The following is a 25464-nucleotide window of genomic DNA, read 5'->3' on the forward strand; positions in this document are numbered from 1 at the left end:
ATTTAAAAAAAAAAAGAGCAGGGAAAAGAGATGAGATTCCATATGTAAGAGCATTTATACTATTAAAACAAAACAAAACTATGTATCTTGGAGCAATCCTTTTGTAAGAACTTGCTATGAGGCATGATGCCCTTAATGTTCTTGCCCACCTCAGATTACTGATTTAGTCACAAACATGTAAGGGGCCTGGGACAATCTACTGTGTGGGATTTACTATATTTTGTAGCTTTGATAACAGAGTGAAGTGGAATTTGTCCTGTAATTGGAGAAGCTTTTCATGCTGTTTCTGTCTCTTATGACCAGTGGATCAAAACTAAGTGTGAGATCATCACATTGAGTGGCCTGGAGCTATGTTTCCCAAACTCTGGGCGGATAAAAATAACCTGATGATATTTTGAAGAGAACATTTCAAGCCTCTCATATTGGAGCATGATAAAGAGGAGACCCCTTCAAAGGCCCCTAGAAAGCTCTGGTTGGTGACTGGTTGCTAGAGGAACCAATTTTGTGATTAGAGTTTGGAACTGTCAGCCCTCTCTCCCCCCACCTCCTGGAAGAGAACCTGGAGTTTCAGTTAAACTCCAATGGTCAGTGATTTAATCAATCATGACTAGATAACAAAGCCTCCATTAAACCCCTAAAGGATGGGGTTAAGAGAACTTCCTGGTTGGTAAGCAAGAATGCATCAATGGGCTAGGAGGGTGTGCATACCAAGCTTCTCAGGGCAGAAGCTTCTGCTTTGGGACCTTCCTAGACATTGTCTTCTGTACTTCATTGTCTGGCCTGTTCATTTGTATGCTTTGAAATAGCCTTTGTAATAAACAGATTAGTAAGTAATAGTGTTTCCTTGGCGCTCCGTGAGCTATTCTAGCAGATTATCAAAACCGAGCTAGGTTGGTCATGGGAACCCCCTGATTTGTAGTCAATTTGGACAGAAGTGTGGGTAACCTAGGGATCCACCTTGGATTGGGCAGTCTTGTAGGATGGAGCCCTTAAGCTGTGGGGTCTGTGCTAAGTCTGAGCACCTAGTTTCAGAACTGAATTAAATTGTAGGACACCCAGTTGGCATGTGCAGAGAATTGCTTGGTGTTAAAAACCCCACATATTTGAAACTCCAACTTCAGTGACCATCAGAGAGTTCACACAGGAGAAAGACCTTATAAGTGTGACCAATGTGGGAACGTCTTTAGCCACAGCTCCAACCTCACTCAACACCAGAGTTCATACAGGATTGGGCCTTATGGGTGTGTTAAATGTGAGAAATCCATAAGCCAAAGGCTTTACCTTCTTGATTACCACAAAATTCACAAAGGAAAAGCAACTTAGACATGCAGAAACGTCATATGTCCTCCTTCAGTATAACAACACTCAAGGAGGTGCCTTTTGAGGGTGCCATCTGCCTGAAGTGAACCTCATACATCCAAACATCAACATAAATTTCAGATATGTGGAAGGCGCACTTCATGTTTTAACCTTCCAGATTACTGGAGCTCTTGTCAGATTACTGTCCTGTCAGATCTAAGGCAGAAGCCATTCACCTCCACCACCTGGCAGGTGCCCAGATTGTACATCATGTACCCAACCCAGTGTGTTTGGGGCAGGAAACCTCAGTGTCTACTCATTCTCTCAGGGACTTCATGAGAAGCTGGAGTACTCTCCTTTCTCTCTGATTATTTAGAGCAGGGGCTTGACCCAGTTGTGACCAAGAGGACTCCATCTGAGTTCTGCTGGTGACTTGTAAAGATGGACTACCTTTTCTGGGGATTTTGTTGGTCTCACATGACTCTTGTGATGGAATTTCCAGCCTCCAAGTCACTGACCCAGGAACAGCCTGCCTACATTGTTCTGGTTTTCTGCTATAACAAAGGCATTAAGGTTTCCGTCACTTTTAATCTCAAGGGTTCTGTTCATTTTAAGGGGTAGTTTGAGAACAACTGGGTTCTGCCAGAATAAAAGAAACAGATTTTGTGGGATCCTGACCCTCGTGTGCCTCATGGGTGGATGGAATGGTGGCAGTGCTCCTGCAGGTCTGGGCCTGGTTTGCTTGCTTGGTCCTAATTTGGAGGCTGAATGCTAGTATTTTTTGTGGTGACAGAGCTTATCCTGAGGAGGGAGCAGTTGTGACAACCTCCAGTACTTCTGGGAACAACATGAAATTGTTCTCTTATTCACAGGAGATATTGCATCCTGCTCAGCACTGGTGAGGGAAGTCTGTTCCCTAGATCCTGCAGCGGAGCCATGTGCCCTAACATCCAGAATTCTGTATGTGTGGTAGTATCCCTGGTTGAAAGATTATAGGGGGAATGATAATAGTTACAGGAACAGCTGATTAGTAGAGATCACAGAAGACTGCAGCAAACTGGCTGGAATATGCCTCTTTTAAAAGGGTATCCACAGTGTTCCAGGCACCATGGTTTTGAAGGATGAGAAACTGCAGAAATTCTCAGGACCTTCAGAACTGTGTATCTTGTATAGCTGAGGGCCTTCTCAGAAAATAATCTAATGGTTTTATGGATTCCTATAAACAGCCCAGCTTCTCTGGGCTGTTCACCTTAAGGCCATTGCTGCACAGACAGGGAAACAGGGAGGGAATGACGGAAGATCTCTTAGTCCGATGATGTGGCCTTTGTGACCCAGCCTGCATTCCTACTGACTCAGTTGTAAATGGTCTTCATTGCTCACCAATATTTGCTACTACTGAGGCTAAGCACCAATCCCAGGGTATTACAAGGGATATGGTGGTGTTAACATAGGTTTGCTAAACTTTATTTTTCTAAAACAGTAAGAATTTTTTTGTTTCTTAACGCTTTTTAGGTACAGTTAATAAACAATAAATTGGGACTTACCTGGTGGTGCAGTGGTTAAAAATCCACCTGCCAACGCAGGGGAAACAGGTTCGAGCCTGGTCTGGGAACATCCCACATGCCACGGAGCAGCTAAGCGCGTGCGCCACAACTACTGAGCCTGCACTCTAGAGCCCGTGAGCCACAACTACTGAGCCCACATGCCACAACTACTGAAGCCCGCACACCTAGAGCCCGTGCTCTTCAACAAGAGAAGCCACTGCAATGAGAAGCCTGTGCACTGCAACAAAGAGTAGCCCCCACTCACGGCAACTAGAGAAAGCCCATGTGCAGCAACAAAGACTCAAACTAGCCACAAAAAAATAATAATTGTCCATATTTATACTGTACCATTTGATAAGTTTTGACATTCATATAAACCCATGAGACCATCAAACAATCATGATAATTAAGCTATGCATTACCCAGTATTTACCTCATGCCCTTTAATAATCTCTTTCTCTCTGCCCTCTCTGGCCTTCCAGGCAAGCATTGATTTACTCTATAATAAAATATTTTGTATTTTCTATAACTTTATATGAATGGAATTATAAAATATTTAGTCTTTTTTCCCCCGGGTGTCCTCCTCAGGCAGTGTATTTATTTTGAGATTCAGCAGTGGTTCTTATGTGGGTAGTTCATTCCTTTTATGTTGTTGAGGAGTATATCACTATATACTTGGATATATCACAATTTGTTTATTCCTTCATCTGTTTTTTGGATATCTGAATTGTTTCCAGTTTTTGGCTATATCAAACAAAATTGCTATAGACATTTTAGTACAATTCTTCAATACTGATATATTTCATTTCTCTTGTGCTAATACCTCAGAGCACGTTAGTTACAGGTTAGATAAATGTATAACTTTTCAAGAAGAATCAAACTGTGACCTAGCACAATTGTTCCCTTTTGTATTCCTGCCAACAGTGAGAGACTTCTAGTTATTCCGTATCTTTGCCAATGGTGTGTATGGCGGGACTTTTTAAATTTTGACCTTTTTTTTTGGTATGCGTTGGGTCTTCATTGCTGTGCACAAGCTTTCTATAGTTGCGGGACTACTCTTCATCGTGCGGGCTTCTCATTGCCGTGGCTTCTCTTGCAGAGCCGGCTCTAGGCCTTAGTTGCTCCACGGCATGTGGGATCTTCCCGGACCAGGGATCGAACCTGTGTCCCCTGTATTGATAGGTGGATTCTTAACCACTGTGCCACCAGGGAAGCCCCTTGACCCTTTTTTTTTTAAAGCTTTTTTAAAAAAAGTTAATTAATTAATTTATTTTTGGCTGCATTGGGTCTTCGTAGCTGCACACGGGCTTTCTTTAGTTGCAGTGAGCTAGAGCTACTCTTTGTTGCAGTGCACGGGTTTCTCATTGCAGTGGCTTCTCGTTGCAGAGCACGAGCTCTAGGCGTGCGGGCTTCAGTAGTTGTGGCACACGGGCTCAGTAGTTGTGGCTTGCGGGCTTTAGAGTGCAGGTTCAGTAGTTGTGGCACACGGGCTTAGTTGCTCCGCGGCATGTGGGATCTTCCTGGACCAGGGCTCAAACCCATGTCCCTTGCATTGGCAGGCGGACTCTTAACCACTGTGCCAAAGTTCAATTTTGACCCTTTTAATAAATGTGTGTAACAGTATTTCACTGTAGTTTTTGTTCCACTTCCCTGATGTTTCATGATGTTGAGCATTTTTCATTTGTTAATTTGCCACCTGTATGTCTGGTAAGAATGTTCATATCCTTTGCCTGTTTTTTAAAAATGAATTTTGGCTATTTTTCTTTTCATTAACCAATTAGAAGATAGTGAAACAATAAAGACTTATGTTGCAACTTCATTCTTCAGTGATGTGACTTCTTAACTAAGGAATAATTGTATTTACTATTCTGGAATATTGGAAGATATCTACCCTACCTTATTTATTTATTTAGTTATTTTCTTTGGTACATTGCAATGACCACAGATAACTTACAGCTAATTTTAAGTTTAATCTGCATTTTTAATATATTTCCCATTACTTTAAGTCTAAATATTCAACAATACAATAAATAAAGGGGAGTTCCCTGGCAGTCCAGTTGTTAGAACTCCGTACTTTCATCATCGTGGCCCAGGTTCAATCCCTGGTAGGGGAATTGAGATCCTGCAAACTTCACAGCAAAAAAAACAAAAAGCAAAAAACGAAAAACCCCAATAAATCAAGCCATACTTTGTAGTGTTGCCAGTTTCTCTGGTGTATATATTCCCATCAATGGCCAATTTAAAACTGTCAATATGAACTCACTGACCATGGAGTTGGAAAAAGTTGTCAGTAGCACACCAATGTAGTCTATTTCCACCATACTAATTCAGTAGCCACTCATAACCTCAAGAATATAGAAAATAATGAAATGTGAAATGATTAGGAAGTGAAAATTTTTCATATATATATTTTTGAACTATAGTTGATTTACAATATTAGTTTCAGGTGAGGGCCAGTGATGTGTGTGGGGTGACATTGATGACCCTGTTAGGGATACCAGGGTGATGGTGCTGCTGTCCATGAGAATACTATTCACAGGAGAGAAGTGAGTTTGCAGGGAAGGCACTGCATGCCCATGGGGAAGGGGCCGGGTTCCTCAGGTTGAAATGTCAGGGTGTGATGGTTCAGTGCTCAGCAGATGATCTCACATGAGAGGTATCTGGGGGTGTGGCTGGAGTCCCCAGATGTTTCTGTCAGGGAGCGGATACAAGGTAAGTAGGTGAGGGCTTCCCTGGTGGCACAGTGGTTAAGAATCCGCCTGCCAATGCAAGGGACATGGGTTTGAGCCCTGGTCCAGGAAGATCCCACATGCCGTGGAGCAACTAAGCCCGTGCACCACAACTACTGAGCCTGTGCTCTGGAGCCCGCGAGCCACAGCTACTGAGCCCGCATGCCACAACTACTGAAGCCCACGTGTCTAGGGTCCGTGCTCTGCAACAAGAGAAGCCACCGCAACGAGAAGCCCGTGCACTGCAACGAAGAGTAGCCCCCGCTTGCCGCAACTAGAGAAAGCCCAGGTGCAGCAACGAAGACCCAACGCAACCAAAAATTAAACAATAAAAAATTTTAAAAACTTAAAAATCTTAAAAAAAACGAAAAAACAAAGGAAGTGAGTTGAATCAGAGCAGTATTCACTAAATCTTCCCTAACTCAGCCACTTGGCAGATGTGTGCCCTTGTCAAAGTTATCCTCTCTCAGCTGCAGCTCCCTCCTTTGAGAAGTGGAAGTAATAAATTTTTCCTCTGCTGGATAATTTGGGAGCTGGTAAATGAGGAACTCCTCAGGAGAGCTCCTCAATGTTAGCTCCCTATGAAAAGAAGGGTGCAGGCAGTTATGCGCTGAATTGTATGTCCCCAAATCCATATGTTGAAGTCTTAACATCCAGTACCCCAGAATGTCATTGTATTTGGAAATAGGGTCTTTAAAAAGGTAAAATAAAGTCACTAGGGTGGACCCTAATCCAACGTGACTGTTGTCCTTAAAGGAAGAGGAAGTTAGGGACTTCCCTAGTTGTCCAGTGGTTAAGAATCTGCCTTCCAACGCAAGGGACTCGGTTTAAATCCCTGGTTGGGGAACTAAGATCCCACATGCCTCAGGGCAACTACTGAGCCCACATGCCTCAACTAGAGAGAAGTCCGCGCACTGCAACTAGAGAAGCCTGCACGCCACAACCAAGAGCCCGCGTGCCGCAGTGAAAGGTCCCGTATACCACAACTAAGACCCAATGCAGCCAAAGAAAGAAAAGAGGAAGTTAGGATACACACACAGAGAGGGAAGACAATGTAAAGACACAGGGGGAAGATGGCCATATACAAGCCAAGGAGAGCAGCATCAGGAGAAAATGATGCTGTCAACCCCTTGATCTCAGATTTCTAGCCTCCATGTTTGTGAGAAAATGTCTGTTGTTTAAGCTTCCCAGTCTGCGGTACTTTGCTATGGCAACCTTAGCAAACTATTACAGGAGCCGTCAGCATCCAGGAAGGAGAAGGTCTGAGGGCACCCCAGGGAGGGGGGAGGCTGAGAAGGACACTCAGAGGAGCCTGAGGGAACCAGAAGGAGGGGCTTTCTTGGGGTGGAAACAGGCCAGGAGGGAAGGGGGACACAGTGGGTCAGACTCCCTGAGACACTGGGTTGTGGGCTTGGGATTGATTCCTGGATCCCCACCCCTCTCTGGGGGTTGCAACAAGAGACTCTCCCTCTAATCCCCACCCCAGGTTCAGTTTCCCCCAGTACGAAATGGGGAGAGGGAGCAGACCTGCCTCAGGGGCTGTTGGAGGATGCTTAATAGCTCGTAGGCCTAGGGAAGGGGCTTGGAGTGAGGAGCTAGTCTTAGAGTCCTGATCGTCCTGAGGGGAGGGGGGCATAGGGGCAGCCGTGCCTTTGGAGAGAGGGGCCAAGTGCCACTGGGGCTGGGGGTTGGGGTGAGGGGGTGGATGGGGTTTACAGCTGGCTCTTACCGAAGCTCTGATCCCCAGTGGACAGTCCCCAGGCGGTGATGGGGGGATGCATGCATGACCTGCCTGCCCAGGCACCACCAAGAAGAATTTGAACACCTTCAGATGGATTGTATCCAGCTTCTACCCTCCATGCAATTTGACTATGTTTTAGTTACTGTCTGTTTTCAGGCTGGATTAAACCATTTCTCTGCTGAAAAGCTACAGTCCTTGAAAAAAAAGCTGACTGATTTTGTTTCCAACTTGAGTTATCCCAATGTTTATATCAAGTGACTGTGTCACATGGGAACCATTGTAAAAGAACCCTGTAAGGTGTTTCCCCTGACTCAAAAACTACACTGTCCGTGTTACCGACAATCTTCTGGAAAAGTCAGAAGGATCAATGGCATTCTTAAATTAAAATCAGCAATACTTTCAGAAACTCTTGAGCTCCCTGACCAAAGGTACTCCCACTAGCCCTTACACTCACGTAGTCCACTGACAAATCAGTTACCCCCTATGAATTACTAACTGGAAGGCCCATGTGTCTAGGGATTTCACCTCCAATACTAGACTCTGCCCTGCTATATGCAGACATGGCAAAATATTCCAATGAACTCATGTATTACACCCAGTCCCAATCACCAACTCGTTAAGGCCACCTCCTGAAAATATCTTTTAAACAGCTACTTCGTGATATTCAGCTAGTAGATTTCATCTATTGGAAGAGACATCAGAGAATAACTACTCTTGAACCTCTTTGGAAGGGACCCTTCGGGTTCTGTTGACAAGTGGAGCAGTGAAACTCCAGGGAGTCACTCATTGGGTTCACATTTCACAACTAAAGAAAAGATTCCGAATTCCACACAATTGGCAAGCTACTCCCATATGGGACTTCAAAAGGAGGATTCTCAGAGAACCTCCAGAAGTAGGTTTCCTACGGAAGCACAATCCTGATTTCTTAAGTATATCCTGCTCTCTCAGGGAAACATTAACCACATTCAAGATGGTGTCATGAGATGTGGAGTCTCTGCATGAATCAGGAATTTCTCACATACCGTGTTATCTACCATCATCTGCAAGAGTGCACTATAGAAATGCCCATAGCTCTGCAATGTGAAGAGGCAACATGAGGTCTCCAGAAGGCAGCTGGAAGAGCAGACGAAAGACAGATATACGGTCCGTAATTGCACTATAAAGATTAGGTTTCATAACTGTATCAAAACTTGAACTTTATCCTTGAGGCGTCCACTGAATAATAAAAGAAACAAAGAGATATGATATGACTGGCATTCAGGATCTTGTCCTGAACTCAGTGAGGAACACTTTCTCATCATTTGCCAGGAATAAATCCACATAAAGATTCCAAGTCTTGGAACACAAACTAGATGGCATATCATTCTCCCATGTTCTTTTTTTTTTTGGCAGTACACGGGCTTCTCACTGTTGTGGCCTCTCCCGTTGCGGAGCATAGGCTCCGGACGTGCAGGCTCAGCGGCCATGGCTCACGGGCCCAGCCGCTCCACGATATTTGGCATCCTCCCGGACCAGGGCACGAACCCATGTCCCCTGCATCAGCAGGTGGACTCTCAACCACTGCGCCACCAGGGAAGCCCCTCCCATGCTCTCTTTTGTGGAAGTTTAATACAGGGCCAATACACACATTGAAAAAATTATCTGTGACCATGGATCAGGGAGACAGCGAGCAAATATACAGTGCAAAGCAAAAGAGAGTCACTAAATGGACACAGTGGAGAGGAGGGAGAGAGAGAAAGAATCATTTCAGAAATTGCAGATAAGAAAAAAGAAAAGGAAGTGGCACAATTCTGGAAAATAAGAGACTGCTAGAGTTACAGATGTGACTTTTGAATATGGAAAGCTTACAAAAAGCTTACATTATAGTTTCTTCAAGGTATAAGAGAAGCAATTCATCAGAAAGAATGGAGGGGAGGGAGGAGCTATAAAGAGAGAAACTGGGACTTCCCTGGCAAGTCCGGTGGTAAAGAACTCACCTTCCAATTCAGGGGACGTGTGTTCAATCCCTGCTCAGGGAACTAACATCCCACATGGTGCAGGGTAACTAAGCCTGTGCTCCACAACTACTGAGCTCGCACGCCTCAACCAGAGAAACTGTGTGCCACAAACTACAAATCCCACGCGCTCTGGAACCCACGCACCACAACTATAGAGTCCATGCACTCTGGAGCCTGTGCGCCACAACTAGAGAAGAGAAAAACCCACATGCCACAACTAGAGAGAACCCCTTGTGCAGCAACGAAAGATCCCGCACGCCTCAACGAAGATCCAACACAGCCAAAAAAAAAAAGGACTTTGCCTTCCAACTCAGGCGGTGTGGGTTCGATCCCTGGTCAGGGAGCTGAGATCCCACATACTTCATGGCTAAAAAAGCGAAACATAAAACAGTAGCAGTATTGTAACAAATTCAATAAAGAATTTAAAAATGGTCCACATCAAAAAAATCTTAAAAAAAAAAAGAGAAACTAAAATCTAGATTCAAGAAAATCCAGATTCTGAGACAGATGGGACAGTAGGATACGTCTTCAACAATGACAATTAAGGACAGACATAAATGCAGGTCAGGAATTGAATGTAAGTTCATTTTCTAACAAAATTTTAATGAGATGGACTTCCAAAGAGAATCATCAAAATAGAATTCCTATAAAGGTTTAGTTTTCTAAGCCGGCAAGCTTGGTCTATGAGCCCTGACATAAAGAGAGTTGACAGGAGCAGTGCATGAATGCAGTGGATTCACAAAGAAAATATTTTCAGAAAGAGTAGTTACAAGAACGGCCAGGCAGCCAGGCACTGCTGTGCTCCATGCTGGGGTGTTACTCTCTGAATCTCAGTCCATGTTGGGCTATAAGCCTGGCATTCCCCCTCCCATCAGGACATCTGAGGTTCTATTACTGTGCGGAAGAGATGGCAGGGCTATGCACTGGGGATCTGAATGCATGTGACTAGAACACTCCTGCACCTTCCTTCTAGAATCATGACCTTATATCCTAAAACTCTTAGATTCAGAGGACATCAGGGATGATAATTAGTTAACAAACAGCTTACTCCATTTGGATTTCAATCTAGAACTATTTTAATTGTTCTACCTACTGTGAAGAGTTAAGAAAAAGTAACGAACTCTTCCCCCTGATACCCCATAATATAAAGGAGGAGAATATGGATTGTGCCTAAAACCTTTTCTCAAGTTACTAACTGAAGGAAATTTTCATTACAAACCTATTTTCCACATTGATTCTCAGCCAGAGTCCAAAATGAAAGAAGAGCCACTCACACTCATTATGTGCTTTCCATGTTTCTAAGCATACACATTTTTCCCATTTGACTATGTAAAATCTGCTCCTAAGAAGTGTGATAATTCATATTTTTGATAGGTTTCATCTCATTTAATTAGTTAAAACATTTTGAGAAGTATGTATGTAAATATTCATTTTTGTGCACATGAGTAAAGAATAAGGAAGGAAGGAGGGAAGAAAAAGGAAGAGAATAAAAACTTAAAGATGGATGGCATCAGGTTGACACTTCCGGGTGGGACCAAAGTGAGGCCGTGGGGCAGGGGCTGGTAACTCTCGCAGCAATCATGGCATATGCCGGCCTCACCGTGCCTCTCATCATGATGAGCATGTTCTGGGGCTTGGTCGGCTTCCTGGCGCCCTTGTTCATCCCTAAGGGTCCCAACCAGGGAGTTATCATCACCATGTTGGTAATCTGTTCAGTTTGCTGCTATCTCTTTTCACGAAGAGACCTCCTCTAGATGCAAAATCACCTCCATACCCAGACCACCCTCCTTGACTTGCCCACTTTGGCCATCAGCTGCCTTAAATGTTCACACCACATTTGAATATATTATTCTACAATGCAGCATTTTTTCTTGTCACCTTTTTTTGCACTTTGATGAATGATGTGCTTATTTAATCTAAACTGTGTTGCCTCTATAAAATGTTTTTTTTTAATTTTATTTTACCATTACTTTTTTTTTTTTTTTTTGCTGTACGCGGGCCTCTCACTGTTGTGGCCTCTCCCGTTGCGGAGCACAAGCTCCGGACGTGAAGGTTCAGCGGCCATGGCTCAGGGGCCCAGCCGCTCCGCGGCACGTGGGATCTTCCCGGACCGGGGCACAAACCCGTGTCCCCTGCATCGGCAGGCGGACTCTCGACCACTGCACCACCAGGGAAGCCCCTAATTTCTTTTTTATTTATTCATTTTTTTGGCTGCATTGGGTCTTCATTGCTGTGTACAGGCTTTTTCTAGTGCAGCAAGCAGGGGCTCCGCTTTGTTACGATGCACAGGCTTCTCACTGCAGTGGCTTCTCTTGTGGAGCATGGGCTCTAGGTGCGCAGGGTTCAGTGGTTGTGGCACATGGGCTTCAGCAGTTGTGGCACACAGGCTTAGTTGCTCCATGGCATGTGGGATCTTCCCAGGCCAGGGATCGAACCCGTGTCCCCTGCACTGGCAGGCGGATTCTTAACCACTGTGCCATCAGGGAAGTCCCTATAAAATGTTAATGTACTCTTACGGGATAGAAAGTGCTGTTCTTCTGAGAAATAACGTTACTCTCTCCTTAGAACCTGTGGATGTGAAGATGGCTCCTGCCTGCTCAAAACATGAGAATCAGCGAAGTGTTTAATAACTGTTACATGACAACAAGACTCCAGTGGGGCAATCAGTAGGGGAACATGTTCAGAGGGAAAATGTGTCCCACCAGAATTATACCAAAGTATATTTTCAGGATGAATTTCTTATTTCTGCCCTCTTTTGGAATAAATTATTTTTCTACTTTCTATGGGAAAAAAAAAAAAAAGGATGGTATCAAGGAGAATCTCTAGCAGCCTATAGAAGGAACTGGGTTTGTACAAGGTGGGATGGGGTGGATACAGCACACTCTGCATCTAACAGGAAACAGCCCCTCACTTTATGTATAAAGTTTTTTAGAGTCTCACTTCCAATACCAGTAACAGAGTAATCTTCCCCTATCTTATCTATTCCTTAAGTTTCTGTTTAATTCACATCTTGGTACAAAAGGAAAAGATACCCATCTCTGTCTGACACCACAAGGGAAAGCCCATGGTGACAAGTCGAGTCTGTCTTGTGATTTGGATGAGGAACTCAAGCCTTGAGCTATAGTTTTAGTATTCCCTAATCCTCTTTCCCACCAGGCCACTCATTTTCAAGTCTGCAAATGTATGACAGTGGCTGGATCGGGTACTGAGAATAACTTTTAAATAATTTTTGCCCCAATTAACTATCATTAAAAACAAGTACAACTCATGTGACAATATCCAAAGAAGCAATTGGGAGAACGTGGGAGAGCGACTTTTCCAAGAGTCCTTGAAGTGCCCAGGGTTATCACAGGGAGGGAAGCAGAAGGCACGGAAGTCTGACAATTAGGATAGTGGAAGCCATTTACTTGGCTCTGTTCAGATTTGGGATAACTCACAGGGGTTTCTCCAACACCTAATTCCCTGGGAGATGTCATAACTCAGAGGAACATCATGAGTAAGTGGCCTGAAAGAGGGGGATCCATAGATATTATGTTTCTACCTTCATTCAAGCAATATTTTCTAAAAGCTTCATAGTTAAAAGAATCATACACACGTAGAGAGTGCAGATTTACACAAACCTAAACTAGAATATAATAAGAAACTATATTAGAGGGCTTCCCTGGTGGCAGAGTGGTTAAGAATCTGTCCGCCAATGCAGGGGACACAGGTTCGAGCCCTGGTCTGGGAAGATCCCACATGCTGCAGAGCAACTAAGCCTGTGCACCACAACTACTGAACCTGCGCTCTAGAGCCCGCGAGCCACAACTATTGAAGCCCGCATGCCTAGAGCCTGTGCTCCGCAACAAGAGAAGTCACCGCAATGTGAAGCCCACTCACCGCTACGAAGAGTAGCCCCCGGTTGCCGCAACTAGAGAAAGCCCGCGCACAGCAACGAAGACCCAACACAGCCAAAAATAAATAAATAAAATGAATACATTAGAAAACAAGGCAAAAAACTTATGATAAACATTGAATAAAATATAAGCTTTAAAGAAAAAAGAAACAAGCTTAGAGAAAACTAGTTATGATGAATGAGGTGCAAGTACGATTCCCCAGTAGAGAAAACTAAATGTACGAACAATTCAAACATTTTAATGAGATCTGGAGGATGACTGGCATAGAATATCACCTGCCTTGTGAAGAGTACATTTTCCTGAGTCACCACATCAATGGCACTACTCACAGAAGCCTGAATCAAGCAGCGATGGGGATGAAGAAGGCTCCAAGACAGAGGAATAGACAGACACAAACAAGTATCAATGATCAGGTGACTGATGCATCCCTGAGGTGGGTTCAGGGCTGAAGAACACCTGAAGAAATATACACTAAAATCCTGCCATTTCCTTCCATCCCCACTCAGCACTTGACATCAGGCTAAGCACAGCCCTGCCTGGAGACTTTTCTTCCAAGATACTTTGTATCACATGGGAGAGCAGAGTACTGGGAGACAGTACTGAGAGTACAAGAGATGACAAACTGGGCAATGACTGTAAGCAAAACCAAACTTTAGAAATCTGGTCTCAGTTTAGAGGGACGACCAGGACCCAGGACCAGCTTTTCTTCTTCAAAAATTTTCTCAAAAGAAGACGAAGAGGAAAGGAAGGAAGGAGGGAAGAAAGGAGGGAAGGAAGAGGAAGGAGGGAAGAGGGAGGAGGGAGGAGGAGAAGAGAAAAAGGAGAAAAAAACTCCAAAACAGTAATTTGAAAAGACATACACACTCTAATATTCATTGCAACATTATTTACAAGAGCCAAGACATGGCAGCAACCTAGTGTCCATCAACAGATGAATGCATAAAGATGTGATACATATATACAATGGAATATTACTCAGCTATAAAAAGAGTGAAATTCTGCCATTTGCAGCAATGTGAATGGACCTAGAGAGTACTATGCTTAGTGAAAAAATACTCTCTATGTATCACTAATATGTGGAACCTAAAAAATAAAACAAAGGAGTGTATATAACAAAACAGAAACAGACTCACGGATATAGAAAACAGACTAGTGGATACCGGTGGGGAAAGGGAAGGGGGAGGAGCAAGATAGGGGTAGGGGATTAAGAGGAACAAACTACTATGCTCAAAATAAATAAGCTACAAGGATATGTAGGATAACACAGAGGATATAGTCAATATTTTCTAACAACTTTAAATGGAATAACCTATAAAAATACTGAATTACTATGCTATACACCTGAAACTAATATTGTAAATCAAGTATACTTCAATTAAAAATAAATAAAAATAAACTATAGTAATAATTGGGTCTCATAAACCATATTAATACAATAAAATCCATGAGATATAACTGTAGATGAAGAGTGAAGGGAATTTAGGCAGAAATAAGACAGGGCAAAATTGAAGGGGCATTTCTGGAAAGACCAGTAGGGACATGGCATTACTCTTCAGCTGTGAGAATAAACTCCTCCCTCTTTGGGAGGCTTTTCTATGAAGCAGTGAGGGAGGGTTTTGTCAAGGTTTAGTAAAATACTATAGATTTTGGCACAATTTAAACTGAGTCAGCAGCTTAGAAAACAGAGGTTCGGGACTATGAAATTTTACTGTTCACAATCTGCAGGTCACTGATATCTTACAGCCCCATAAAACTGCCTCATGGCAGGCAGAGAGGAACTGGAGAACTGGTGTTTCTCCTAGTGAGGAAAATGGAACTAAAATGGGGCTAGGATCTGAGACAGGAGTTTACTGGACGTATTGACCAAGAGAACCATGCAGAGAAGAACAGGAGAACCCGATTCAGATGGATAAATGGGGTGGAGTGGGGGAGTTCATGGATTTGAGAATCAGGTGATATCTAAGAGGTCACGTCTTAAGTGTTGAAGAAAACTAGCACATCAGAGACTGGGACAGGAGGGTACTTCCCTGGTGATGCAGTGGATAAGACTCCGAGTTCCCAATGCTGGGGGCCCAAGGTTTGATCCCTGGTCAGAGAACTAGATCCCACATGCATGCCACAACTAAGGAGCCCTCCTGCTACAACTAAGACCCAGCACAACCAAATATATAAATAAATAATTTTTAAAAATAGAGGCTGAGACAGAACAGAGTCACTGAACATATTACCTAATTGGAAGAACTTTTAAGAGTGACAGTGAACTCCAGGGTGTGCCCTCTGTGGATTTGTAGATGATGTTTCTCCCTCTAAAACCATGTTTGTCCCCTTCTATGTAGTCGTTTAACTCATACAACTCTTTTACCACCTAACACATCCCCTCTGGCCCCTTCTTCCAGCAGTTTCATTTGCCTGCATTGTGGAATCCATCCCCAGGTGTCATGTGCTCCCCAGACTCTCCTTTAAAACAGGAGACTCCTTCTCAGACCTCAAGTTCCTCCCCACAAAGGCCTTCTGGCAACTCGCTTCCCACCCATTAGTGTTTAGTATGGATGGTACCACCACCAGCAGGACACCCCTGACACTGCCACTGATGTCATCTCAAATGCATCCCTGGCCCTCACTGCCACACTCATGATTCATTTCCAAGGTCCTGTCAGTTTTCCTTCTAAACACCACCTTAGGGTCCCCCCGCCACTCAGTACACGCAGACAGAGCTGTCACCTGGTAACCTCCATCACTATTTTGGATGTTGGAATAGACACTGAAGGACTGAGAATCTCCACTGTGGCCCTCATATGCTGGGGTCCCTGTGGCTTTTCTTCCTCACTCCCCCTAACAGGTGATCTTGGTAATGACCGCACCTCCCACCCCTCTAGGTGAAATGCAAATCAATGACTGACTGTGACGCTAATCCCCAAGAACATGCCCTTGTCGTCCTCCTAGGGAACACACTTGATCAACCATTCCTGAAAACGACTGAATGTTCCCTCCTGTAAAACTCATGAAAATCTGCTCTCCTGCTTAGATCAAACCACTGCTCACATTTTGATCTCTGGGTTGTGCAGGGATGTACATCAGGCTCCTGATCTGGATTCCCATCAGCCCATAATGAAACTTGCAGTGATGGGGTGTACGTAGGGGACAGGCGTGTCCTCCACAGGCCAGACTGTGCTGACCTCATCTCACTTGGTCTATGGGAACTGTGCAATTGTGCGTGGCCCACATATGACCATTGGGCGTCCCTATCACATGTCTGTCCAATTTCCGTGGAGACTGAGGTGGTAATAGTGCCTCCATGCATCTCACAGGTGCCTGGTGTGCTTTACATATGCCAGTGTGTGTGGTCCATGTTTGCCATACATCTTTTCTATTGTGGATGTGGTATGTGCAAGTCTGCCTCCAGGCTGAGGGGCATCAGCATTCCATACCTGTTACACTTGTGTCCCTAGAGTGTTTGTGGGGCACTCTCAAATTGTGCCACACACCTAACTCACTGTGTTCCACAGATGTGTGCTGCAGATCTCTGGGCTGTGATGCAGTGTCACCATCTGCTGCATACCTGGCACGTATGGGCTGCACAAAGTGTGGAAGCAAAAGACACACTGTATTTCCAGGTCTGTCACCATCACAGAATTGTCCATCTGGAAAAGACCTCAGGCACCCACCTCATCAATATCTAGTATACTAAAGGGGAAATATGGGGGAACGGTAAACATACTAAACAGAACCAGAAACTTGAGATATAATTGACATACATTATATTACTTTCAGGTGTACAACAGGATGATTAGATATTTGTATGACATGGATTTTGTGAATTTAGTGAAATCCCACATTTTGTTGACTGGGATTCCAGTAGCATTTGGGATTACTCTGGTGAATGTATTCATTGGTGAAGTTGAGTTAGCAGAAATTCCAAAAGGCTATATCCCTGAACGCTTGGAATATTTTAAGCAGCCTGTATCAAGATGGATTGCCCATACTTCCTTTGATGATCCTGAAAAGAATTATGAAAAAACAACTGCTATCCTTCAAACTGAAGCCAAAAAAGGCTGAATTACAGTTAAAAGAGCTGAAAGTATGAAGACTGTGCCAAATGATCAGTTATGAGTTCTTACGTTTTAGAAATGCATTCTGAAGAGGTTATACATTGACATATCTGGGATTATTAAGTAATATAACACACTAATGTACATGGAGATAAAGAATACCATGAAATGATATATACCATGATGAAGATAGGGAGAGGGTTCATGGGATTTCATAACAGTCTTTTCCATTTATGGATACATTTGAAAATAGCCATTACAAATGGTAGACTATGTGCTTATAATTTGATATATTGAGAAACATAAATTGAAGTGGCCAGGAGAAAACTTGGTTTCAGGGATGCAAGCATGTATGGAAATATCAAAATGTACATTTTAAATATGTACAGTTTAATTATATGTATCACGTGCGTGCGTGTGTGTGTATGTGTATGTGTGTGTGTGTGTGTGTGTGTACATTTTGGCCACACCACGCAGCTTGTGGGATCTTAGTTCCCTGACTAGGGATTGAACCTGGGCCTACGACAGTGAAAGCACCAAGTTGTAACGATTGGATCACCAGGGAATTCCCAAAGTTAACTGTATTTAAATCAAGCTGCTTTTAAAAAGCAAATATTGGGCTTCCCTGGTGGCACAGTGGTTGAGAGTCCACCTGCCGATGCAGGGGACACGGGTTCATGTCCCGGTCTGGGAGGATCCCACATGCCGCGGAGTTCCTGGGCCTGTGAGCCATGGCCACTGAGCCTGTGCGTCTGGAGCCTGTGCTCCACAACGGAGAGGCCACAACAGTGAGAGGCCTGCATACCGCAAAAACAAAAACAAACAAAAAAATATTTAAAACTTGCCACTTCCTAATCATTTGACTCTTTTGTTATTGTCTGTTTTTGAGGTTATTTGTGGCTACTGTATCAGTATGTTGGAAATATAATTAGTAGTGTGCTACTGGGGCTTCCCTGGTGGCACAGTGGTTAAGAATCCACCTGCCAATGTAGGGGACACGGGTTCGAGCCCTGGTCCGGGAAGATCCCACACGCCACAGAACAACTAAGCCCATGCGACACAACTACTGAGCCTGCACTCTAGAGCCCACGAGCCACAACTATTGAGCTCCCATGTCACAACTACTGAAGCCCATGTGCCTAGAGCCCATGCTCCACAAAAAGAAGCCACCTCAATGAGAAGCCCGCACACTGCAACGAAGAGTAGTCCCCACTCACTGCAACTACAGAAAGCCTGCGCACAGCAATGAAGACCCAAAATGGCCAAAAAAATAAAATTTAAAAATTTTTAAAAATTAAAAAAATAGTGTGCTACTGCAATATCTTACCAACTTCATGTTCAGTGACACCATTTTGGCAGTTTGAAATTGACCATGACAAGGAAGAAAAAATAAGAAAAGAAATTGACCATAACAGGGGTATTTACACCAGGGAAATCAGCACAAAGACTACAAACCTAGGTGTGATTTAATGTATTATTGAATACTGAGTCTTAAGAATGTAGTGGAGAATATGTTAATAGTGCAGATTAAACAAAAAAAATATGGTGCACGTGGGCTTTCAGTTGTGCAAAGGGCAAAAAATTGAGGAAATATAATTTCCTTCCAGTATTCAAAAATGATTGTCCCATAAGGCAAAGAGGTCACATCACTGAAGAATAAGTGAAATTCCAACATAAGTCTTACTTGTTAAAATAATAAATAAATTACATAAAAAGAAAGTACTCAAAAGTTATAAGTAGTCTTTTTACCAAAGAAGATAAACGGAGGGCAAACAAATGCATGAAAAAATGCTCAGCATCATGAATTCTTAGGAAAATGGAATTAAAACCAAAGAGAGTTCAAACTACACACTTATTTCAAGGGCTAAAATTTTAAAACATTGACCGTATCAAGCGTTGGCTACCTTGTAGAGGAACTGCAATTCTCATACACCGTTGATGGGAAGATAAAAGGGAACGACTTTAGATCACTGTTTGGCATATCTTAAAATGTTAAACATCTACCTACACTGCAACAGTCTGAGTTATTAACACATGGGAAATAAAACATATATCCATATAAATAACTGAATGCAAATATTTTAAGCAGCTTTATTTATAATACCCCAAACCTGGAAATAATCCAATGTCCATAAACAGATGAATGGATAAACAAAGACGTTATCCATAGAACAGAAGACTACTCAGCAATGAAAAGAATTAACTACTAATATAAGCATCATTGTTGAATTTAAAAATAATTGTGCAGCATGAAGTAAATCAGTTTTAAAAAAGAGTATACATCTTATGATACCTATTTAAAATCATAGAAAATACATACTAACCTATTGTAAAGGAAAGTGAATCAATGAATCAATGATTGTCTGTAGGGCTGAGGAGAGTAGGGAATGAGATTCCAAAAGGGCATGAGGTAAATATGTGATAGATAAATTTACTTTCATGATTGTGATGGTTTCACAGCTTTATATGTATGTCAAAGCTTATCAAATTGTACCCATTAGGTAAGTGCACTTTGTTGCACATCAACTATACAAACCCATGTTGTTCAAGGGTTACCTTAACCTTTGCTAAATCTTAGGAAAGCCTTAAAATGTGGTTCCAAATAAAAGCGTAGATATCCCACTTCTCTGGGAAAATTAGGTTGGCAACCCTATATGGTCTCTACCATCTCTCTCCTTATGCCCTGGGAAGTGCAGCCTTGCCTCAGTGGCAGCCAATACTGGCAAGCAATGAAGGCTGCTGCCACTTGAATCAACAGAACTGCTCGCTGGGTCACAAAAGACACATCCTTGGGCTACAGGACTGCCGTTTTCTCTATCCTTGTTTTCCCACCAGTAGAGCAATGCCTTTGAGGGAACAGCCCAGAAAGGCTATAGGAATCCACAAACTGCAGCTACAGGAAATACAGTTATGGAGATCCTGAGAATTTCTGTACACACTGATCACACAGGAATAGTCACTGGAGCATTTGTGGATGAACTTTTAGAAGAGGTACATTCCATCTAATTTACTGCAGTCTCCTCAACTCCCTATTAATCCAGTGTTTCTGCACCAACAAAACCAACCCCCCCAAAAAAACCAAGTCCCCCTGGTAAATTTATGATTAACATCTCTACACAAAACTGTATTCCTTTTCTTGTCCTGACCCTGTTCCCCTCAGGATTGAGGGGTATCAAATAAAAGCAGGACCCTGCAGGCCCTCCTGGGTACAAAAGCCCCTCCATGTAACCCTTGTTTGTTAGTAGAAAGAGGTTTTAGTCTCCAAGGTCTTCCCTGAGTTCCAAAAAGCAGACTCAAGCAGTTCCTAATTAGGGAAGTGAGGGAATACAGAAACAAAGGAAAAGCAGTCAAGGAAGAAAAGTAATGACAGCTTAAACAATAGTTCAGCAATAAACCAGAGTCCTTATTCCTCCTCAAGTGATACATATAACAACAATCTGACACATCTTTGTGCTGTTCAGCAGAAACCAAGACCCCCACCCAGGTGGAAGATGGCGACTACATGCTGTCCACAAGCACATAGACCCCAGATAAGATAAGATAAGATAACTAAAACATCACCCTGTTACCTCAATACTAAGAAATCAGAAGAAAGTCCATGAGCTGCAACACTCAAACCAAATGTTGCCTTTAAAAACCCTTCCTTGTGGGCTTCCCTGGTGGCGCAGTGGTTGAGAGTCCGCCTGCCGATGCAGGGGACACGGGTTCGTGCCCTGGTCCGGGAAGATCCCACATGTCGCGGAGCGGCTAGGCCTGTGAGCCATGGCTGCTGAGCCTGTGCATCCGGAGCCTGTGCTCCGCAACGGGAGAGGCCACAACAGTGAGAGGCCCGCATACCGCAAAAAAAAAAAAACCCTTCCTTGAAAACCACTGGGGAGTTCAGGTCTTTTGAACATTAGCTGCCCATTCTTCTTGCTTGATGCCCTACAGTAAATGCTGTACTTCACTTCATCACAACCTTGCGTCAGTAGATTGGCTGTGCTGCACATGGGCAAGTGGACCTGAGTTTGGTTCAGTAACACAAATTATGGTTCTACCTGACCCTTGTAGTCTAACAATAAATGACACTGAAAATGTCATTGAAAATTTGTATATCGTGGCACATGGCTCCTTTATAGGACCTGGGGACGAGGTCCCCTCAATGGTGCTGGGAATTATGTGAACAAGGGAATAAAATTCATGTTGGTCACAGAAGCACTGGGGGTTCTCACAACAAAGGCCTCCTCTTCAGGGTGGCTTCTGACCTCTCCGAAAATCCTGGCACCAGTCCACCAATTAGGACCACAGAGACCTGCAGTCTTCCTTTCAAGGCCTTGGGAAGCAATGCAAATTAATCTGTTCACCTCTACATGCTAACAGATCACAATTCTGCTTCCAAACCCCCATGGAAGAGAGAAAAGAACCACCAAAATTAAAAATGCAAGAGGAGGCCTTTACAAAAGATCACAAACCAGAGCAACATGCAGCAAGCAGTTTCCACGTTGGTAAATTAGAACCTGGAAAAATTCATCACAAGTATGATGTGAGAACAATGATGTCCCTGAAAAAGGTAGTCCTTCTTAGCAAGCTGAGGATAGGTCCTTTGGACCCAACCTGGGTAAGGTCCATTCCCTAACATCAGAGAGAAAGAAATGAGGATCCTGCTAAGGGTTTGGGCTATTCATAATTTCCTCACGCAGATGGGAGAACAGAGTTCAGCTTTCCTGAGCCTGTTGGAGTGGTGCCTTATGTACAGGGGTGAAATGGCTTCAGCCACAGAAAGTGGCAGTGACATAAATCTAACAGCAGCTCTGGGCAGGTTACAAGGTATAATGCATCTCCTTAAAGCCTTAGATGTAACTGAAACTTATGAGCAATCTTGCATGGTGGATGTTTGAATAAATGAGGTTTAAATTCAGTTAAATGGCTCTCACACAGTCTCCTCCAGTACTGCTATACTGAGTGAGGAAATAAAACATTCCCTGCACATTTAAGGCTTTTCTCCAGCATGAACTCTCCAGTGTCTGAGGAGGTTAGGTTTGCGGCTAAAGGATTTCGCACATTCACTACATTCATAAGGTCTTTCTCCCGTGTGAACTCTCTGGTGTTGAATGAGGTCAGATTTGTGGGTAAAGAGTTTCCCACATTCACTGCACTCATAAGGCCTCTCACCAGTGTGCCTTCTCTGGTGTTGAATGAGGCTAGAACTTTGGCTAAAGGATTTCCCACACTCATTACACTCATATGGTTTTTCCCCAGTGTGAACTCTCTGATGTTGAATGAGGCTAGCACTTTGGCTAAAGGATTTCCCACATTCCCCACATTCATAAGGCTTTTCTCCAGAATGAATTCTCTGGTGTTGAATAAGCCCAGAGCGTTGTCTAAAGGATTTCCCACATTCACTGCACTCATAAGGTCTTGTGCCAGTATGAATTCTCTGGTGTTGAATGAGGTCAGATTTGCGGGTAAAAGATTTTCCACATTCAGTGCACTTGTAAGGTCTTTCTCCAGTGTGAACTCTCTGATGTTGAATGAGGATAAATTTGCGACTAAAGGATTTTCCACAAACACTGCACTCATATGGTCTTTCTCCAGTATGAACACTCCGGTGTCGAATGAGGTTAGAGAACTGTCTAAAGGACTTCCCACATTCACTGCACACATAAGGCCTTTCTCCACTGTGAATTCTCTGGTGTTGAACGAGTTCAGACTTGCAGCTAAAAGATTTCCCACATTCGCTACACTCATAAGGCATTTCTCCAGTGTGAACTCTACCATGTCGAATGAGATTAAATATTTGTCTAAAGGCTTTCCCACATTCACTGCACTCATAAGGCCTTTCTCCAGTGTGAACTCTCTGGTGTCGGAAAAGGCTAGAACTTTGTCTAAAGGACTTCCCACATTCACTGCACTCATAAGGTCTTTCTTTAGTGTGAACTCTCTGGTGTTCAATGAGGTTGGATTTGTAGCTAAAGAATTTCCCACACTCACCACACTCAAAATGCATTCCTCCAGTGTGTTGTCTCTGGTGGTGAATGAGTTTGGATTTGTGACTGAAGACTTTTCCACATTCACTGCATTCATAAGTCCTTTCTCCAGTGTGAATTTTCTGGTGTTTTCTAAGACTAAAGTTGTGGGTAAATAATTTTTCACGTTCTCTGCATCCATAAGGCTTTGTGCCACTGTGAATTCTCTGGTGTTTAACAAGGCCAGAGATATGGCTAAAGAATTTCCCACATTCACCACACTCATATGGCCTTTGTCCAGTGTGAATTTGCTGGTGCTGAACAAGTCTGTAGTTGCAGTTGAAGGCTTTCCTACATTTGTTACACTCATAAAGCCCTTCTTTAGAGTGGACACTTTTATCTTGAACAAGTGTGTGGCTGTGGCTGGCAACTTTTTCACATTCACCCCACTTGCAATGACTTTTTTCACTGTGAAAGGCCTGTCCACTCTTGCTGCCACTCTGTAGTTCCTCACTGTTGGGTGTGGCCTGGTGCTGGAGAAGGCCCAAAGTGGCTGGGAAGTCCTCCCCAACCTCCCCACAGGTGAAAGGCTTCCCTGGCACAAAGAAGTTGCAGCTCCTCACAAGCGAGGCCCTGTCCACATCTCTCTTCCAGGGCTTCTCTCCACTGTCATGCTTCTGTTGCTGGCGAAGGTTTGCAATGAAACAGAAGCATCTCACATATGTGCCACCCAAGTCTGGTTTCTGCAAAGGGTATACTCTTTGGTGCTCAGCTTGCTGCAAAATATCTTTTAAGATGGGGACACACATCTCACAGGGGTGGGTCTTCTGGGTGGATGGACCTGCCTTAGAAGCCCTAACCTGTGACTCTCCTTCTACAGATATACTCTGCTCAGAAGGGGCCTCCTCATCTTCTGTTCCATGGCAACAACCTGAAAGCAGAGAAACGCTGAGGAAATGCATGTTTACTTTGGTGGGAAAGTGAAGCCGCATTACAAAGGTGTGTCAGACACAACAAAGAATGAGCCATGGGTTTGTTCTAAAAACAAGGAAGCTGGGGGCAAGCTGAGGAAGTGGTTGCTTGGCAGCAGTGGGCAGGCCTCTGAAGATCACAAATAGGGGAGACCGCACCAGACAAAGGACACAAGGATGGGTTGCACCACACAGAGCAGAGGCAAGGCTTCCAACTCATTCCTCTCCCAACAACCTTCAGATGTGGGGCAGGCTGGTTGTGTCCTGCCCCAGTAAAATCCAAATGGAATCAAGTAGCTGGCATTCAAGGAATATTTAAGGATATGTGCACACCTCATGATACATGTGCAGGTCAGTGGGGGAGAACACTGCAGAGAGAGCAGTACAGAGGAACAGGTGACCCATGGAAGCCACAAAGGTGAAGGCAGTCAGGAGCTGGAAGTCACAGATGAACTAACAAGTCAGCAAAGTGTCAAGTATGGGGAAAAGGTAGAAATGAGGTGAAGTCAGTGGCACTACTGGTCACTGGGCAGGCTCCTGGTTTGATATGAAAACAGCCATGATGTCATATCCTCTCCCAGCTGTCACTCACCAGGCCCAGGCAGGCTCTCCTCTGAGACCATCTTACCATGTCTACTCTGTGAAACAACCAGGGTTCTCTCTGCACCCTCCATTGTACAACTACTCAGAACCTGAATAACGCAAGTCTTATGAAAAACAACATAGGGGAGTGGCCAGCACTGGCCTAGAGCAACTTGCCATATGACAGTATTCAGTAAAGAAAACATTACATATAATTGAATCACTTTGCTGTACACCAGAAACTAACACAACATTGTAAATCAACTATAGTTCATTTTTTAAAAAAAGTCTCTAATAAAATGAGATATTCCTGGAGAAGAAAAAGAAAACATTACAAAAAACAACTAAAGGAGAGTCTTACAAAAACAGCCCATGGATCATGTAAGTAATGACCATGATCTGGCACAGGCAGTCACAAAGAACTTTAGCTAGAAGAAGGGGGAAGAACTGGAGGCCATGGATCTGGACATAGTCACTCCACCAGGGAGAGGACAAGCAAGTTGGGATTCATTAAGCCAACTACAAGATTCCTGACTCCCAGACCCATCTCTGCACTTTTGGAGGCAACAGGTGTTACGGATGCTTGGGGAGTCCATTACTCAGGGCATGACACACAGCTCAGTGCTGGCATCCACAGCACATCTGACAAGAAAGTAGAGGAAATTAGCAGAGCCCATGATCCAGCTGTGGAAAAGACAATGTTAACTCCAG

At 43.7% G+C, this 25464-nt stretch overlaps 1 protein-coding gene and 1 pseudogene across 2 annotated transcripts in view; one reads left to right on the forward strand and one right to left on the reverse strand.

Annotated features, from left to right (window-relative positions):
* Positions 1-6: 6 nt before the first annotated feature.
* The window catches only part of LOC111170032 (uncharacterized), a 33844-nt gene continuing 8386 nt past the window's right edge, over positions 7-25464 (reverse strand). For both annotated transcript variants that reach the window (XM_089901957.1, XM_030761147.2), the window contains one exon: positions 7-24131. In XM_089901957.1, the coding sequence (XP_089758083.1) occupies positions 22225-24131 (1907 nt within the window). In that variant the 3' untranslated portion in view covers positions 7-22224. The remainder of the gene's footprint in view (positions 24132-25464) is intronic.
* Positions 10742-13230, forward strand: LOC149744534 (V-type proton ATPase subunit e 1 pseudogene; annotated as a pseudogene).

Source organism: Delphinapterus leucas, chromosome 20 (assembly GCF_059928025.1).
Source record: "Delphinapterus leucas isolate spDelLeu-1000000601 "Yukka" chromosome 20, BTC_Dleu_Yukka2, whole genome shotgun sequence".
NCBI lineage: Eukaryota > Metazoa > Chordata > Mammalia > Artiodactyla > Monodontidae > Delphinapterus > Delphinapterus leucas.